Here is a 20836-nt window from a genome sequence, read left to right on the forward strand (position 1 = left end):
GTGAGACATTCGATCTTAAATTAATGTCCACGTACTTCAAAAGACTGCCAAGGAAAAAGAAAACGTGGTGCGCTCCACGGAAAGACCTAGGTGAATATCAACTGGACCATGTTGCAATTTCAAGGAGAAACACTAAAGAAATTATGAATGTGGTAGTACGGAAAGGAGCCAATCTTGACTCTGATCACTTCTTCACCCGCATAAAATTCAAGCCGTTACCGCTAAACAAGAAGAGACTCTCTCCGAATGCGTCAATAAAAGTAAACCATGAAAAACGTCAAGAAAACAGAAACGACTTTCAAAGACGTATGCGGGAGAAGAAAATGGAGACTTGTGAGAATATTCGAGAGAATATGGCTAATATAGCTAAGGATGTTGCACCATTGCGACGAACTCGCAGACACCGATGGTGGACTACAGACTGTGATGTAGCAATTGATAGGAGAGCTGCAGCCTATAAAGCATGGTACGCAGATAAAACAGAAGATAAATTTGAGACATACAAAGAGGTACGCAAACAGACAGAAAAGATCCTCCGGCAAGCCAAAAGGAATCAAATATCTGAAGAAATTCGAAGTATTGACACGGAATTTAAGAAGAACAATACTAGAAACTTTTATAGGACCTTTAAAGAGCACATACATGGATATCAACCATCTACCGTGGGATTTCGAAGGGAAGATGGAAAATTGGCAGTGAATAAGAATGCAAATTGTGAGATATTAGCTACATGTTTTGAGAAATTGTTGAACTGTGAAAAACCTAAAAATAAATGGCCAAAAGAGGATCCAAAACAACGGAATGAAAACTCAATACCCCCTGACGAAAAAGAACTCTGTGAAATAATTACAGACTTAAAGAACAACAAAGCTGCAGGGGAAGACTCTGTCACAGCAGAGATGCTGAAAAGTGGTGGAGAAATCGCAATAACAATTTTAAGGCGAGAAATGGAAAAGATATGGGAAATGGAGGTAATCCCTGAAGATTGGAAAAATGCTATCATTCATCCTCTACACAAAAAAGGTGATAGAGCAGATCCTAACAACTACCGCGGCATTTCCATCACATCTGTAACTTATAAGACACTCTCTAAAGCACTACAGAGGAGACTTGTGGAACAAGTGGATCATCAACTAGGCGAGTATCAAGCGGGATTTAGGAAGGGAAGATCGTGCGTTGATCAAATCTGGAGTTTGAAACGTGTACTAGAGAATCATCTCTCAAAGGATCTGGTAGTCGTTTTTGTAGACTTTAAAAAGGCGTATGATTCAGTCGACAGGGAAGTGCTATTCAATATATTAGTGGAATTTGGAATTGACGCCAAAACAACAGCAATTATTAAGCAGACTTTAACTGGGACACATTCGAAAGTTAAGTTCATGGGAGAGAACTCCAAGCAGTTCGAAATTAAAACAGGAGTCAGGCAGGGTGATGGATTGTCTCCAATTCTTTTCAACTGTGTGTTGGAGAAGATTATCCGGGAGTGGGAAAAAGAACTGGGCAGAAAAGGATTACTTAACCAAGTATACATTGGAGGGTAAAAAAGTGGTGTCATGATTAATTGCCTTGCCTTTGCTGATGACGTTGCGCTGCTATCTAGGAATACTGACACAGCAATAGAACAGCTGAATGTACTAAAACTATAAGCAGAAAAAGCAGGACTACAGATTTCTTTCTAAAAAACTAAATATATAACAAACATCAAAACAGCCCCTCGGTACCTGAAGACAGAACACGGTAAAATAGAAAGAGTTGATAGCTTTAAGTATTTGGGTGAAATAGTGCAATTGAAAACAAATGAAAGAGAAGCAAACAACACCAGACGGGAGAAAATGGCTGCGGCTTTTCGTAGGACATATCCTATATACAAGAAGAAAACCATCTCCAGACGAGCTAAACTAAGGCACTACAACACAGTGATTAAAACGGAATGTCTTTATGCTAGTGAATGCCTCCAAATGACAGGAAAAGCGGGACTGAGAGAAACTGAGAAATTTGAAAGAAAGATCCTTCGCAAAATAATGGGTCCAAAGATTGTGGATGGACAGTATAGGCTGCGAGGAAGGGAAGAACTTTACCGAGACAATGAAAGGCTAACTGAGTCCATGAGAAAACGGAGACTTAAATTCTATGGGCATTTATTTAGAATGGATGAGAAGAGACTAACGAAAAGGATTTTCACAATACTAGACAGCAGACCTAAAGTGTCGGACAAATGGTTCAGGGAGGTAAGAAAGGATCTCAGACAGGTGGGACTAAATTCGGAAGACATCTCAAACCGAACAAAGTTTAGGTCAGTGATCGACAGATTTCAGGGATTCCATGACGAACCAAAACTTAACCGTGGGTGGACGGACGAAAGAAGACAGGCTGCCAGAGAGAGGATGCTGAAGTTCTGGGCTGTGAGGAAGGCTTCCAGAAACATGTAATTGTTATCTAACGTGGTCTCTAATGGCCGTAAACGAATATATATTATTATTATTATTATTATTATTATTATTATTATTATTATTATTTGATTCGTTATGCCCAACTAGCGAGCTCGTTTGAACTTATTCCCAATATATCTTCATTCTTTCGGTGTGTTCCTTTGTACGTTGTTTAGACCATCCTGTATTTAGTCGGGTTGACTTTTAAAACCTCCCCGTATTGATAATAATTATACACACATTACAGACCGACAGAGGAGCGCGATAAGGCGCACCGTTATCGCTACCTAACACACCACGTAGGCCCTACAGGTGACCAGGGAATAACGCGAGGAAGACGAAAACGATAGATGACGACACTGGTTGCCTAGTTACCGCACTGTCCACGCTCAATTCCAGATTCTGCCACCGCCCAAAAACTCCATGACATGAATGCTCACGCAAATGCAATCCTAGTGGAACTAGAAAAGTCGTCTTACCTTGATGAGGCGGTCTCGTATCTCCCAGCTGAAGATGCCAGGGTTCGCCTTCTTGTAGTCCTCAATTCGACTCTCAACCTCAGGTGTCGCTACCCGAGGTTTGCTGCCCCCAATCACTCCAGGACGGATGCTTCCTGTTTCCTGATATCGGTTCAGGATCTTCGACACACAACCGTGTGACACACGTAACTGACGTGAGATAACACAGGGTCGAACTCCGGCGGCTGCCATCTCGACAATCTTCAAGCGAATGTGATTGGGGAGAGGTCTTCCGTTGATGAACACACCGCCCAGTTGATTCACACGGCCCTGCCCTGAAATTAAAAAAATTTGTTGAGTTAAACACAACAGAAAGCGATGGGGACCATTAAAACGTGTAGAATCGATGTCTTCATCGACATTACACGAGAACTTCGATATCCAGGAAGTTGTGTGCTAAGCCAATCAGTGCGTAATAGACCTACTATTTATATAATCTCTATATATATATATATAAAATAAGAGTTTTGTCTGTACATTACTCAGAATTTGAAAAGAATGGTATTTCTCTATCGGTCATGTCCACAGTAACAAGGAAATGCACTTTTTTCTTTTCCGTAATGTCTGTCTGTCTGTCTGTCTGTCTGTCTGTCTGTCTGTCTGTCTGTCTGTCTGTCTGTCTGTCTGTCTGTCTGTCTGTCTGTCTGTCTGTCTGTCTGTCTGTCTGTCTGTCTGTCTGTCTGTCTGTCTGTCTGTCTGTCTGTCTGTTCACGCATCACTAGAAAACGGCTAAAGATAATTTAATGAAAATCGGTATGCAAAGTCGAGGAATAGGTTGCTACAATATAAGCTAAAACATTTTTTATTCACGCTGATAGAAATGGTAGTTTAGGGGAAGGTCTAAAGTTTAATTTTCATATATGTATGTTATTAGTGGTCCTATCTTAATAAAACTTGCTATGAAAAGTGGGGGATAGGTTGCTACAATCTAGGCTATAAATAATTTTATTCAAGCTGAGTGAAATGGTAGTTTAGGGAAGGCCTACAATTTAATTCTTAAATATTTACGTTATTAGTGGTCCTATCTCATTGAAAACTGGTATACGAAGTCGGAGAATAATTCACTACAATCTAGGCTATAAATCATTTTATTGACGCAGAACGAAATGGTAGTTTAGGGGAAGGCCTAAAATTTAATTCTCAAATATTTATATTTCTAGTGGTCGTATCGATAAATACTATATAACCAAAGTAATATAGAATTATATTTCCGACCGTTTACGTCTTATACATTTTTACCGTACCGGATATGTTAACAGAGATATGCATGAATTTGTGTTTTTGTTGCTACGTCCATATCGACGCCGAGCCACGAGAAAATGGGTAAACAGGTTTTAATGAAAATCGGTATATAGAGTCTGGGAATAATAAACTACAGTCTAAGATATAAACAATTTTATTCACCCTGGATTAAATTGTAGTTTAGGGGAAGGCGCCTAAAATTTAATTTTTAAATACCTATGTATTTGGTCCTATCGAAAAGTACTATATAACAAAAGTTATAGAGAATACAATTTCCGATCATTTATGTTTTATTCAGTTTCACCACACCGACTATGATAAGAGTGGTATTTCAGAGTCGGAAGAAAACTAAATGTGAAGGCCTACAATATCGAAAGCGCATAACATTGATCAACAATAACATTACATTGACCATTGTTTGTTGTGATGTTATTTGTCTCTTATGTTGCCTTTCAACTCCGATAGATGGGTTTACTGCTGCGTACCGAGTATAACAGCCTGACTGAATATTGGCGGGAAATAGCCGGGAGTTAGAAAACTTTCTTCTTTAGCATGCCATTCCTCTGGTTCATGCATTTTCTGATACAGCTGGTACGTAACACACTGATTCTTCATAGTATTCCAGTTATTCGATCCCTATTCTGACGCGCTGTTTTGAATGAGCAGTGTGCATACCTAAGGCAGAGGCTGACTTAGTAGTAGTAGTATGGCCTGGTCTAGAATAACAATTTAGGTCTATTCCAAATTATAACACCACAATTCACTAAATAACTCGAAATTCAACCCTGAAAAGAGCCGTTTCTTAAGAAAAGCTTCTTCATATTCACTTTTATTAAATTTTACATTCATTTTATTCCAAATAATCAGTGAAGAGGTGGTTTCTCCTCTGGCTTGGAGGAAAAATTTGCCTCCAAGTCAGAGTTAATTTTCCGCCACCAGTGTAGTGAATTGAAATTTTTCGACTCATCGGGTAGTTCTAGGAAACAGCTGCGTAAAAGGGCATAGTTTTTGCGCTGGGAGTCTCCACTATTCGACCCTCTCCCCGCCGAAAGAAAACAAAGAGTGTTCACGAATCACGGCTGTCTGCGGTTTGGTCATTCCAGCTCTGGAACTTTGGATGTTAAATCGGCAGCGTAGTCCTGTTCGTTAAAAGTGAGAGACTATGTGGTGTTGCATTTGATAGAGTATTTCATATGAAAGCATTGCTTTTAATCGCGCCATTTACTGACGTCATTGTAATGTATGTTCATTTCAGTTCGGAAAACCACTACGACAGTCTTTCTGAGGATGCAAAAAGGCAGGTGGAGAGTGAGTGTCTACCATTATAATGAAAACTCCTCAACCTGATTGTGACTGACGATATGCAAGCGGGTCTGCCATTACAGTGAAAATTCCCTAACTCAGTCTTCATATGTGAAAAGATGTTTGGTGACTTCCCCGTAGCGTTTCTAGGGTAACGTTAAGAGTTATGCAATTTAATACAATCTTGTTCACAACGTGTACACTAGAATTCCGTAGCGAAGCACGGGTACATCAGCTAGTACTTAATAAGAGTAATACACGTGCACTACTGATTCCAATAGGAAAGCTATACAATCTCACAACAGAACTCACGAAGCAGAAAATTCAAATTCAGGAAACACGTGTCACAGATTCAGAAACGATAGACTACAATAATTACAGAATCTTCAAAAGTGGAACAAACAAGAAAATCGGCAAAGGAGCATCACTATTTGGCATGACCTTCATTGCAGACAAAAAGTTTTAGAATCCGTAAAAGAGGTGAAATCCATCAACAATCGCCTTATGACTTTAAGAATCAAACACACCAACAAAAGCTACACCTTTATTAATGTCCGTGCACAAACAAATGATGGAAATAAAAAAAGAGCCCGAAAACCCGGAAAGATTTTGGGAAGAACTTGAAATAGGGATGGACAAAATCTTAAAAGATAATGTGAAAATTATATTCGGTGATTTCAATGTACAAATTGGCAGGAAAGGCAAACAAAATAAGACAGTCGGAGAATATCCGGGACACAGGTTCACCAATAACAACGCCGCAGGTCTCACTGCGTTATGCCAACAAAACAACTTGTAAATTATGTCAACTTCACTCCAGAAAAATCCTCATAACAAAAGACACGTGATCACCCATCCACCATTTAGGAGAATTTCAGATTAATCATGTGGCAATATCGTACGATTACCAAAAGGAAATTCACGATGTGCAAGTGCGCCGAGGTGCTAACATCGATTCGGATTATTATTTAACCAGGATCAAAATTAAATTCATACCCAAAACAAAATTTAAAAGGAAAATGTTGGTCATTCCAAAATTTGATATACACAAAATGAAAGACTCCATAATAACAGAAGAATGGGAAGAACAACCTGCAGAGAATTGAGAAAAAATTCAAAATAAGATTATCAAAACGGCGAAGGGTCTCATCGCCCTTCACAAGAAATTAAACAAACTTGGTGGAATCAAGAATGTTAGAGCGCACTAGAAAAAAGTAAAAGGCATTTCGAAACGACAATTGCAACAAACCAGAAGAAACAAGAAAGAAATGTTTCGAAGTTCAAAAACAAGCATCTAAGATTCTAAGACAAAATAAACGGAAATACGTCAACGATCAACTGAAGCCAACTGTAGATGATTTCAAAAACTACAAAACACACGATTTTTACAAGACCTTTGCGAACCAAATTAAAGGGTTTTCTCCACAGAACCTTTGCTTTCGGAAACAAGATTGTAAACTGGCCTTAACAAATAAAGAAAATTGCCAGGAACTGTCCACGTAATTTTCACAGCTTTTAAATTGTCCAGAACCTACAGAGATATTCCCGAAAATACCGCCAGAAATCACACAAGATGATTTCACCAACACAAGAAGAAATTTATTCACACATCAAGAAACTTAAAACAACAAGCATCAGGGAAGGACGGAATTGAAGCTCAAAGAATTCGCACAAAGACATATCACAAATAATTGAAAACATTTGGCAAACTGAACAGCTCCCGGATAACTGGAAGATTGCTCTAATCCATCCACTACATAAAAAAGGTGACAAATCAGATGTAAATAATTATAGAGGGGTCTGTCTTGTATCTGTCACCTACAAAATTTTATCAGCATGTCCCTTGCAGAGAACACAAAAGCAATTAGAACCCAAATTAGCTGAATACCAAGCAGGATTCAGACCAAATAGATTATACCCCGAACAAATTTTTAACTTCATTTTCCCTATGGGAATCAACATCTGTATCGTCTCAAAAAACCCATGGCACAACAGCCCTTCAAGGCCCTTGCCCTACCAAGTGACCACTGGTCATCCCGAAGGCCTGCAGATTACGAGGTATCGTGTGGTCAGCACGACGAATCCTCTCGGCTTTCTAGACCGCGGTATCATCTCAAAACCATACTCAAATTGCGAGCTCTCAGACAAAAACTCTCGTACGCACATTTATAGATTCAAAAATGCTTATATTCGATTGACAGACCCTATAACAGAGGGGACTATATCCCAAAACTCGAAAACTTATAGAAAAAATACTGACTGGCACGAAATCTAAAGTGAAATTTGTTGGGGAAATCTCAGAACCCTTAGACATTCAAACAGGCGTCAGACAAGGTGATGGACTCTCTCCTATTCTGTTCAACATCGTCCTAGACAAGGTTATGGAAGAATGGGAGAAGGAACTCAAGAAATATGAGTTTTGGAAGACAATCCGACTGGTCTTTCCCGAAGATAAGCTATACAAAGCATACCTCGCTTTTGCAGATGATCAGGTGATAGTAACAGGGGATGAGGAGACTGCGTTAAACAACTCGAGATACTGAAAGAAAGTGCAAAAAGGGTGGGACTACAGGTATTGTTGGAGAAAACTAAATTCTTATGTTCAAGGAGCCTGAGAACAAATTATGGTACAATTGACAAAGTCCCTTACTTTAAATACCTCGGAGAATTTATCGAATCGACAGGCCTTGAAAAGATCTCATAGCCAACTCGTCTCCAAAAAATGAAAATAGCATTAGGGTTAGACCAAAACATCTACAACGAAAAACCAATGTCAAGACATACAAAAATTCCGCATTACAACACAGTCATAAAACCAACAGTCCTTTACGCAAGTGAAAAACTGGCACTCAACAGAAAGGATGAACTTGAAGAAATCAAGAAAGAAGAGAGGGTCAATAGTAAAATCTTAGGAGCGAGACGGTTACAGGTTACAATCAATCAAAACAACAGAACAGTTCTCAAACATCGAAACTGATATTAAGAAAAGACGAATGAAATTCTTCGGCCATCTGACATCGATTGACCAAATAATAAATTATACAACATCACTTAAGAACTCAACACCCTGGCTTAATGAATTTCGAAGGGACTTCAAAATCGCAAACATAAGTTCAACAGACTTTCTAGAAAGAGACACTTGTAGACACAAATTACACAACATCAGAGCAACCACAACAAAAACAGTACAGACCAAAGTGGTCGGAAGAACGTAAACAACTCTTCTTGGAAAGAATGAAAGCCTATTGGAACGACTACGAAATGACACAGAAGAATTGATTGACTTCATTGCTTAATGTCTTCCAATATTGGAAGAATTCGCTACTAATAATATGAACAAATTTTTAACTTGAAGACTATATTGAAATATAGAGCAGCCCGAAGCTCTCCGATTATTTGTAGTTTCGTCGACTTCAAGAAAACGTACGATTCGGTTGATCGACAGTCCCTCTTTAACATCTTAGAAGAATAAGGACTTGATCCAAATACATTAATACCATCAAGGAAACACTCACGGATACGAAGTCAAAAGGGCTCCCCTTTGCGATTAAGACTGGCGTACGACAGGGTGACGGAATGTCACCACTGCTTTTCAACCTTGTTCTAGATCAGATTATTCGAGGATGGGAGAAGGAATTGAAAGCTCAGAAGCACTGGAAACCCATTCAACTTGGACGAAAGAACGATGACATAAAGGTCAGTTGTTTAGCTTTCGCAGACGACCTAGCGATACTAGCAGTGATATTTCACCGATCAAACTGATTGATGTCCTCAAGGAATGCGCTGAGAAAACTGGACTACAAATTTCATTCAAGAAGACCAAGTTTATTTGTACTAAATTCGACATTCAGGGATTACAAACAAAATATTGGCAGATCAAACGAATTCCATACTTTAGTATCTCGGTGAGATGCTAGAACCAACAGGGTTGGAAAAGTAAGCACAGAAAGTCCGATTTAAAAATCTCAAAAGAACATATTGGAGAACCCGTGACATCTACAACAAGAAATTCATGTCCATACATACAAAAATCAAACATTGTAATACGGTGATTAAACCTGAAGTGCTGTATGCAAGTGAAATATTGGTACTTAATAATAAAGGTGATCTGGAAAACATCTTGGGATATCTTGAGGATAATTCTGGGCCGAGAGAGAAAAGAGGAAGGGTATAGACTCAAATCACACAAAGCTACGGAAAGACTGTCCAACCTTGAAGCAGACGTCAGGAAACAAAGACCGAAATTCTATGGACACGTTCACAGACTATTGTCTTCAAGGCTAACCCACATGATTTTGATATATATTGAAAAACTGAAGAACGCACCATGGTTACAAGATGTTAAAAATGATCTGAAAAAGACCCAGACAGAAACATCATAAATACTGGACAGAAACATTTACCGTCAGTAGATAAATAGATGGGCAGTAAAGCCAGGGAAGGAAGTCCGTAAATAATCGGGGACTAAGTGGTCCGAAGAAAGAAAACAGGCACACAGTGAAACATGGTCTATTAGAAAGGCGAATCATATAATACAAAATACAATACGTGATACAACAGGGTCCATACGCAAGTAATGATGACAATAATAATAATATTAATAATAATAATATTAATAATAATATTAATAATAATAATAATAATAATAGAATGGTGTGTGACCTGGAGCAAGTCTTTCGAGTTGATGCCGTATAGGCGACCTGCGCGTCGCCAATGATCGGGTCCTACCAATGATGAATTCTAAGATGAAAAAATGAAATGTCGTATGGCTTTTAGTGCCGGGATATCCCAGGACGGGTTCAGCTCGCCAGGTGCAGGTCTTTCTATTTGACTCCCGTAGGCGACCTGCGCGTCGTGATGAGGATGAAATGATGATGAATACAATACATACACCCAGCCCCCGTGCCATTGGAATTAACCAATTAAGGTTAAAATCCCCGACCCGGCCGGGAATCGAATCCGGGACCCTCTGAACCGAAGACCAGTACGCTAACCGTTCAGCCAACGAGTCGGACAATTCTAAGATGAAGATGGCACACACATACACTCAGCCCTCGAGCTATTGCCGAACTTGTAATGGTATCAATATTGACCACCTTGCTTTAGCAGATGACCTCACTCTCCTTACTTCTTCTCCTGAACTAGCTACTAAACAAATCGATTACCTGCATGAATACGTAGTTACGATTGGTTTCAAAATCTCCTATACCAAAACCCACTTCATTTCTAACATCATACATGCTCCGACACATCCTACTACCCACAGCAGAATATTGAAAGTGGAAAGATTCAAGTACCTTGGTGAATGGGTTGAATCCAACAATTCTGAGAAGTTCGCCGTCTTATCACGTGTCAACAAGTTTGAAACAGTCTTCCAACTCATTCAAAACGTATATATGCAAAACTTCAACGTTATCAAACTGTGATTATACCCGCAGCAGAATGTTGAACACTTCGAACGCATAGTCCGCTTGAATAACTGGCAATTAAGGAAAGGAGCATTATCCGAAAAATTCTTGGTCCCAACCTCAAAGATTGTGTTTACAGACTTCGGAGGAACTTAGAAATATATACCCACTCCAAAATATATCAAGCGTAATCTGAAAAAGAAGGACAACATTTTACGCTCACCTCTTCCAGTTGAAAGTATCTGTAAATGTTTGTTATTCTACTTCAAGAAGTATCAAAACGATTTCACCTTGGTTGGTGGAATCGATAAAGATCATTTAAAATATGGAAACTCAGAAACAAATATTGAACTCGGAGCGCCACTGAGACACAAACTTAGGTTCATCAAGAAGTCCCAACTGGACTCATGCATCCACTCTGATGCATGGAATAAAGCACACTCCGAAAAGATGAAAACCTGGTGGGTCCGCAAGAAGACAGACAGTTGAGATCTGGCGGTCCTTAGTGGCCCTAACAATGTACATTAATAATAATAATAATAATAATAATAATAATAATAATAATAATAATAATAATAATAATTGTATCCATCCAGTTAAACTGTGCGACGTCTGCAAGGCCATCTATGTAATTGAACTTGAACTCATGTAATGCAAGATACTTAGGTTTGCAACCGTTAGATGTCTCCACCATCGGCCTAAGTGCCCCCTCTATTGGGATTAGGACAATTAATTCTTAGGGAAAGTCGATTTTTACTATTGAGTAACCTTAGTTTTTTAATACTGTTTTGTTCTTGTGTCAAGGTTGTCAACACTTCTGCCCCCGTCAATCTCCTGCAGCTACCAACCAATCAGAAGTTTTGTTAATATTTTCTCTAGCCTATTAAAACTCGAGGTGTGTACAGGCATCTGGCCTATCTATAAAGAGTCCTGGATTTTCCACTCGAAATACTATAAAAGCTGGGCGCTTTAGGGCTGTATCGTCATCTTCATCGCTCGTACTAGGGCGTGTACTAGAGTGCACGGGCCGCAGGTCGGCGTTCGGAAGGCCCAGCGACTCAAGGTAATGGCAGAATCTTCTTAACATGTGATAGCTCCGGCAGATAGCATGAGCGAAAGGTTTCAAACTTCTTTTATTCATGGAAAATTCTAATTTCATGGATTAAATGTAGCTTTTCGGTAAGTCTGAGGACTCTGTTCGAATCCCAAGTGAGGAAACATGTAAACTGTGGTAACAAGGAGTGTTTTATCCTCTGTTGGTTCCCATTCAACTTGGTGTAGGGTGACAAAGTTTCTAATCATCTAAAATTCTTAACACTCTTTTAATGTTTCTCATTTAGTCACTACGGCATCTGTATCTTTGGGTCACTTAGGGTTTTAGAATATTCCAGAAGGAGTTCACGTGTTTCGGCTCCAAGACTTTTGTTCATGTTAAACCTTTTATTTTCACATTAGGGGCATTTAGAACGGACACTCATTGCCCATGTTTATTTTGTAATTGTTTATAGACCAGTGTGCATCAAACTGTTGAGCCACAAATAAGCCCACATCAGGGCAAAGATGTGGAAATACTTTAGTTAAGAACAACATGCAGGTTGTAAGTGTGCTATTAAAAGCTCGTGCCTCTGAGAGGCTGGACTATATTCAGTTTTGCAGCTTAGACTTCAAGGCTACGTAAATTAGTGGAGCAAACATGCTCTTATAAATGAGGTATAATGCTCATCCCCTTGCATATTATCATGATGATAAATCTCTCCAGTTTTGTACGTGTTGTTTTGGACTTTGAGTCATTTTTGTTGAGCTAACGCGCTCATTATAACATTGTTATGGTTTATTCAGATCTTCTAATTATCAGATTTTAATAAAAAAAGAAAGAAATAACATTTCCAGTTTTGTTGTGTTAATTTCAACTCTTGTTAATTCCTTGTCAGCCCATTCTATCCAGCTCCTTGTTACACCTCTGTAAGCCACGGAATTTCCGTAATAATAATAATAATAATAATAATAATAATAATAATAATAATAATAATAATAATAATAATAATAATAAAGTAAACAGCACGAAGTCGTGTGCAGAGACTGCAAACATTGATAATTGTACTAAAATAATAGAGGATATTATTTTTTTTTTTTTTGCTAGTTGCTTTACGTCGCACCGACACAGATAGGTCTTATGGCGACGATGGGACGGGAAAGGGCTAGGAGTGGGAAGGAAGGAGCTGTGGCGTTAATTAAGGTACAGCCCCAGCATTTGCCTGGTGTGAAAATGGGAAACCACGGAAAACCATTTTCAGGGCTGCCGACAGTGGGGTTCGAACCTACTATCTCCCGAATACTGGATACTGGCCGCACTTAAGCGACTGCAGCTATCGAGCTCGGTAAGATATTAATTAATGAACTACGTGCTATCTAATATTTGCGTTAACCTACTTGTATATTGTACCAAAAATGAGTACCAAGTTGATTCCTGGGGGCAAAGGCGGCCGCACAGAGCTGACCGGGCGTACCCCACCAAGTGTCGAGGTTACAAATAGTAGAAACCTTTACCTTCCACCACTCCAAGAGCCTTCATGACCTGTACAGAGATGGCATTGGTCTTTGTACATTTGTACAATTAGACGAACGTCTTTTATTCCATTATGTGTATGCACAAGGGTTGTGTTACAGTAGACAAACACTTGAACTATTGTTCTTAACGTATTAACGTCGAATAAGAAATTAAACGTTCCTGAGGTGCATCATTGAGACAGAACAGGAGCATTGGGAGAATCCACAGATATTAGTCACCTGTGCAGGATAAATGCGATGCCTACGAAATTCTTTTAGAAGTGACTGCCTCAAGACACCCTTCTTGCGTTATGTCAAAAGATATCATTCTAGATGTTTTTTAAAAGAGAACCGTCTGAAATACGAACGACATTCTTTTCGTCGCCTCCATTCATTATGAAACACGTGGCCATAAGAAAGGGCGATGCTGGTATCTAAATAGGGAGATGGCGGGTAGCAGAATGCAGTGGCACTTTGACACAAGGGTGTATAACTCAGGGCGGGCTTAATTACCTACAATTACCCCATTGTTAAGTAGAGGACAGGGCGGGTAAAGGGAAGCTTCGTGTGTGTGGGTCGGCAGGCCTTCACCTGCCGCAGTCATCCCTTCTTCCGCCCCTGCACGGCAGTAGCACAGGACCCGCGTCACAGTGTGTTGAGGACATCACTTATAAAGCAGCTTAGTGGTTCATTAAAGGAACGTACTCTGGGATATCGTCTAATACACTGGAGGAAAATTGACGTTATCTTGGTAGACAAGAACCAGTATAATTTAGACATAAAGATTTTGCAAGATAATCAACAAGTAATCCGCCCATTCACGGACCTATTTAGCTCACTTTAGTGCTGAAACCAAACTTGGATGGCCAGGAGAGTGAAAGGAATGTTGATAATACATTGTCACAAATAAAACTCCATCTGCTTCATTACTGTAATTTATTTGAGGATGACCTAATAAATGCACACACATTCAAACACAAGCAATTCTAATCAGTTATTGATGGCCACACTTACTAATTACCAGCAGCCTGTTCCTTTACCTGGGACACTAATCCTTACTTTCACTTTCCCAAAGACTAGTCACCTCCTACAGCCACTGTGCGTAGACAGCTGGATTTGAACACTGGCTATACAACACAAGGCGGCTGTTCGCTGGTTCGACTCCAGTTTAATTCACACAGCCACATGCAGTGAGCAACCAAACAGCTCAACCTCGCACTCACGATCGGGCGTTCCCTCTCTTGGCGCATGGCGATCCTCAGTCCACAGAATCACACAGTACAGTCTTTCGTTCCGTCGATCCACTCCACACACTCACTGGTCTCTCCGACACCACAACAACAGCTCCTGGTTCACGACACCTCTGTCGCCACCGGACCCCAACTCACTGAGTGTCACACTGACTCCTTCACGGAGTCCAGTTCTGACTGACTGTCCGCGGCTAGCCTCCCTTTTATAACTCGCGTGATTTGATCCAGAAATTTCACAATATCGCTACAGGAAGAACATTCCCGTTGAATCTCACATGTAAGCCCGCAGTCGAGAACAATACATGGAAAGGCCGGCTGGGAGATTCTAGGTCATCTGAGTATAGAACAGGCAACTCTATCCATTGACAAGGGAACTATCAATACGGCCACATCGAAACCAACAATGAAATTTCGCTGAGAAAATGAGGAGAGTATAAAACAGCTATGTCCAAAGATTTGCTGTCATATCGAACTGAAAGGCGTCGAAATTCTGATTCAAAACCCGCGTGACAACGCAGGTACTGGACAACACTTGCATCTTGCAGGGGCGGAGCACAGCGGAGTGGAGTTGCAGCTGTGCCGGAGAGTCTACCGCTTGCCAACGTCACTTTGCCCTTACAAGTCAGGTTGTGAGTTCCACAAATAGGAAAAGTCCCCCCAGCTTTAATCACTGCGTTGATGGGGTGAAAGTTCTTCATGGGGAACATTGGAAGTACCTAGGTGTTAGTACAAGGAAAGACCTTTTTTGGGGTAATCACATAGATGGGATTGTAAATAAAGGGTACAGATCTCTGCACATGGTTATGAGGGTGTTTAGGGGTTGTAGTAAGGATGTAAAGGAGAGGCCATACAAGTCTCTGATAAGACATAGAGCATGGTTCCAGAGTATGATCGATCAATCAATCAATCAATCAATCAATCAATCAATCAATCAATCAATCAATCAATCAATCAATCAATCAATCAATCAATCAATCAATCAATCAATCAATCAATCAATCAATCAATCAATCAATCAATCAATCAATCAATCAATCAATCAATCAATCAATCAATCACTACTGATCTGCATTTAGGACAGTCGCCCAGGCGGTGGATTCCCTATCTGTTCTTTTCCTAGCATTTCCTTAAATGATTGCAAAGAAATTAGAAATTTATTGAACGTCTCCCTTGGTAAGTTATCCCAATCCCTAACTTCCCTTCCTATAAATCAATATTTACCCCAATTTGTCCTCTTGAATTCCAACTTTAAATTCATATTCTGATCTTTCCTACTTTTAAAGACACCGCTCAAACTTATTCGTCTACAGATGTCCTCCACTGACAGCTCGGAACATAACGCTTAGTCGAGCAGCTCGTCTCCTTTCTCCAAGGTCTTCACAGCCTAAACTTTGCAACATGTTTGTAACGCTACTCTTTTGTCGGAAATCGCCCAGAACAAATCGAGCTGTTTTTCTTTGGATTTTTCCAGTTCTTGAATCAAGTAACCCTGGCGAGGGTCCCATACACTGGAACCATACTCTAGTTGGGGTCTTACCAGAGACTTATATGCACTCTCCTTTACATTCTTACTACAACCCCTAAATACCCTCATAACCATGTGCAGAGATCTGTACCCTTTATTTACAATCCCATTTATGTGATTACCCCAATGAAGATCTTTCCTTATATTAACACCCAGATGATCCTCAAAAGGAACTTTCACCCATCAACGCAGTAATTAAAACTGAGAGGACTTTTCCTATTTGTGAAACTCACAACCTGACTTTTAACCCCGTTTATCATCATACCATTGCCTGCTGTCCATCTCACAACATTAGCGAGGTAATTTTGCAGTTGCTCACAATCTTGTAACTTATTTATTACTCTGTATAGAATAACATCGTCTGCAAAAAGCCCTATCTCTGATTCCACTTCTTTACACATATCATTCATATATATAAGAAAATATAAAGGTCCAATAATACTGCCTCGAGGAATTCCCCTCTCAATTATTACAGGAACAGTTAAAGCTTCACCTACTCTAATTCTCTGAGTTCTGTTTTCTAGAAACAGAGCCACCCATTCAGTCACTATTTTGTCTAGTCCAATTGCACTCATTTATGCCAGTAGTCTCCCATGATATACCATATCAAATGGCTTAGATAGGTCAATCGCAATACAATCCAATTGACCTCCAGAATCCAAGATATCTGCCATACCTTGCTGGAATCCTACAAGTTGAGCTTCAGTGGTATAACCTTTCATAAACCCAAACTGGGACACTTAACAGGATTACTTGATTCGAGAACTGGAAAAAATGCAAAGAAAAGCAGCTCGATTTGTTCTGGGTGATTTCCGACAAAAGAGTAGCGTTACGAAAATGTTGCAAAGTTTGGGCTGGGAAGACTTGGGAGAAAGGAGACGAGCTGTTCGACTATGCAGTATGTTCCGACCTGTCACTGGAGAGATGGGGTGGAATGACATTAGTAGACGAATAACTATGAGTGGCGTCTTTAAGTAGGAAATATCACAATATGAAGATAAAGTTGGAATTCAAGAGGAAAAATTGGGGCAAATATTCGTTCGGCAAAGGGGAACTTCGGTCATTCACCTTATGAATTTTGAAGAGGAGGCTATACTTCTTTCGCTCATGCGACGACGCAAAAGTATCACCGGACTGAGCCAGGATCGAGCCTGTCAACTAGGGGTCAGAATGTCAGCACCTTAACCGCCTGAGCCACTCAGCCCCGCCACCTGCCCACGCTGTCGCCCATGTGAAAACGAAAGCGCTGCAGTCGGGTTGTGATCCCCCTGTGGGTGGGGGCAGTAGAAGAATACCCACAGTATCCCCTGACTGTCGCAAGAGGAGACTAAAAGAGGCCCCAGGGGGTCTGAAATTTGGAGGTGGATTGGCGACCACGGGGCCCTTAGCTGAATCCTGACATTGCTTCCGCTTACTTGTGCCAGGCTCCTAACTTTCATCTATCCTATTCGACCTCGCTTGGTCAACTTTTGTTCTTTTCCCACCCCTACGCTATTAGGTTTGCGAGGGTTAGGGAGTCTTTCATTTTCATGCCCTTCGTAGCCCTTGTCTTCCTTTGGCAGATGTTGTCATTTTTCGAAGTGTCGGATCCCTTCCTTTTTCTTCTCTGATTAGTGTTATATAGAGGTTGGTTACCTAGTTGTACTTCCTCTTAAAACAATAATCACCAGCAGAGTCGGGTTGTGATCAGTGGACGGAATCGGCGACAGTGGTTCAGGTTTCATCGAGAAAACGCTCGTCTGAGAAGGGGAAGCATTTTTTCCATTGCATTATATGGTAACGACAAAACGATAACAAGCGACCACAGCTGAACAATGTTTGTGGTCGACAACGACGACAGAAGAACGCTCGTGTGTGACACTCAGATGAATTGTTGGCACTGCGCACAACAGTATGCACTTTAAGGCCAAACTGTTCCGCAGGCCTTTCGAACTCGGGAAGCCAGCCTGTGTGTTGTTTGATTAGGGACGTTCCGATATATCGAAATATAGATATTTCGTTCGATATCGATATTAAATAAAGTTATCGATATGCCGATATTTCCAAAAGAAAATACCGATATCGCTCGATATTAATTGATATATTTTCCGAACCAAATAAAGATTTTATATTATGAAGTGCCGGTGCGTTAAGTTTGGGATCACAGAGTTCCAGCGTTCCAGGAAATACATAATTATTAATATGCGGTAATCAGATAAGCGATCAAAATTTAGTATTGAAATCATGATAAAATATAATACATACATTATCATTAGAGACCGTTACGCTTTTAAGCGTTCAGTCTGCAAGTCTCTGTGAATTAACTAAACGTCGCCACAATCCTCTACTTGGAACTAGTGCTGCGTCCTCATTTAGTTCTAAACCTCTTATCTTCAAATCGTTAGAGACTGAGTCTAACCGCCTCGTCTTGGTCTCCCGCGACTTCTCTTACCCTCCATAACAGAGTCCATTATTCCTCAAGGTAGCCTATCTTCATCCATTCGCCTCACATGACCCCACCACCGAAGCCGGTTTATGTGCACAGCTTCATCCAACGAGTTCATTCCTAACTTAGCCTTTATCTCCTCATTCCGAGTACTCTCCTGCCATTGCTCCCACCTCCTTGTACCAGCAATCATTCTAGCTTCTTTCATGTCCGTTACTTCTAACTTCTGAATAAGATATCCTGACTCAACCCAGCTTTCGCTCCCGTAAAGCAAAGTTGGTCTGCAAACAGACCGATGGAAAGATAGTTTCGTCCGGGAGCTGACTTCCTTCTTACAGAATTCTGTTGATCGCAACTGCCAGCTCACTGCATTAGCTTTACGACACCTTGATTCAATCTCACTTACTATATTACCATCCTGGAAGAACACACAACCTAAACACTTGAAATTATCTAGGCCTACCTGTTCCAGCTTTGTATTACCAATCTGACATTCAATTTTCTCAAATTTCTTACCTACTGATATCAGTTTAGTCTTCGAAAGTCTAATTTCATACCATACTCATTGCACCTATTTTCAAGTTCCAAGATATTAGACTGCAGGCTTTCGGTACAATCTGCCATTAAGACCAAGTCGTCAGCATAGGCCAGACTGCTTACTACATTTCAACCTAGCTGAATCCCTCTCCGCCACTTTATACCTTTCAGCAGATGATCCCTGTAAACTACGAACAGCAAAGGTGAAAGAATACAGCCTTGTATAACCCCTGTAATAACCCCGAAACAAGAACTCATTCTACGATCAATTCTCACTGAAGCCCAATGTCAACATAAATGCCTATGATTTATTGCAATAGTCTACATTTAATTCCATAGTCTCCCTGTATGGCAAACATTATTTCCCTCGGTACCCTGTCATATGCTTTCTCTAGATCTACAAATCATAAACACAGCTGTCTATTCCTCTCGTAACATTTTTCATACTGAAATTCTGATCCTGACAGCCCCTCTGTGATGTGAAACCACACTGGTTTTCATCCTACTTCTTCTCAACCACTCATCCCTCCTGTTCCCTTGCTTATAGATAGATGCAATTACTGCTTTTGTCCAGTCCGAAGGTCCTTTACCAACACTCCATGATAATCTTACTAATCTACGAAGCCATTTCATCCCTGCCTTCCCACGGTACAGTACTTCACCATTTCAGGTCTAATTTCATCTATTCCTGCTGCCTTATGACAATGGAGTTTATTTACCATCCTTTCCACTTTCTCAAGCATAATTTCACCAACATCATTTTCCTCCTCCCCATGAACTTGGCTGTTCGCAACACCACCAGGAAGATTTCGTTAGGAATGTGGTCTGTATAATCGAAAAATCCCCAGAAAACTCGTACATTCCTAACGGATTTCCTGAATTCGAAGTCTGTTAAGATATAGTCTATTATGGATCTGGTACCACTAACCACCCATGTGTAGCGTTGAATAGCCTTATGCTTGAAGAATGTATATGTAGCTGCTTTATCCATACTAGCACAGCAAACTCTCCCCATTTCCATTAGCCTTCATATCTTAACCACATTTACCAATCACCCTTTCGTATCCTTCAGTTCTATTTCCAACTCTCGCATTGAAATCGCCGATTAGCACTATCCTATCCTTGCCTTTGACCCTGACTACGATGTCACTCAATGCTTCATAAAACTTGTTCACTTCGTCCTCATCTGCACCCTCACATGATGAATACACGGGCACAATTCTCGTCCTAATTCCTCCAACCGCCAAATCTACCCACATCTTTCGCTCATTTACGTGCCTAACAGAAACTATGTTTCGTGCAATGTTACTCCTGATAAACAGCCCTACCTCGTACTTTGCCCTTCCATTTTTAACATCCGTCAAGTACACTGTCTGAACTCCCACCTCTTCCTCGTTATCTCCCCTTACCCGAATATCACTTACTCCTAGCACATCCAGATGGATCCTCTTTGCTGACTCAGCCAGTTCTACCTTCTTTCTTTCATAAGCCCCATTAAAATTGATAGCTCCCCATCGAATTCCATTATGTTCGCCAAGTTGTTTCCAAGGAGTCCCTCGCCTGTCAAATGGGAGTGGGACTCCGTTACTCCCATAGGTCCGAGGCTTGCTTAAAGTGTTCTGAGCTCGGTAAATTCATGAAGCAGGATGCTAA

At 40.5% G+C, this 20836-nt stretch overlaps 1 protein-coding gene across 1 annotated transcript in view; it reads right to left on the reverse strand.

Moving 5' to 3' along the window:
- The window catches only part of LOC136864461 (protein gooseberry-neuro-like), a 328753-nt gene that overhangs the window by 228318 nt on the left and 79599 nt on the right, over positions 1-20836 (reverse strand). Inside the window, exon 2 of the mRNA XM_068226801.1 lies at positions 2909-3222. Coding sequence (XP_068082902.1) covers positions 2909-3222 — 314 coding nt within the window. The remainder of the gene's footprint in view (positions 1-2908; positions 3223-20836) is intronic.

The sequence above is a fragment of the Anabrus simplex genome, chromosome 1 (assembly GCF_040414725.1).
Source record: "Anabrus simplex isolate iqAnaSimp1 chromosome 1, ASM4041472v1, whole genome shotgun sequence".
Taxonomy (NCBI): Eukaryota; Metazoa; Arthropoda; class Insecta; order Orthoptera; family Tettigoniidae; genus Anabrus; species Anabrus simplex.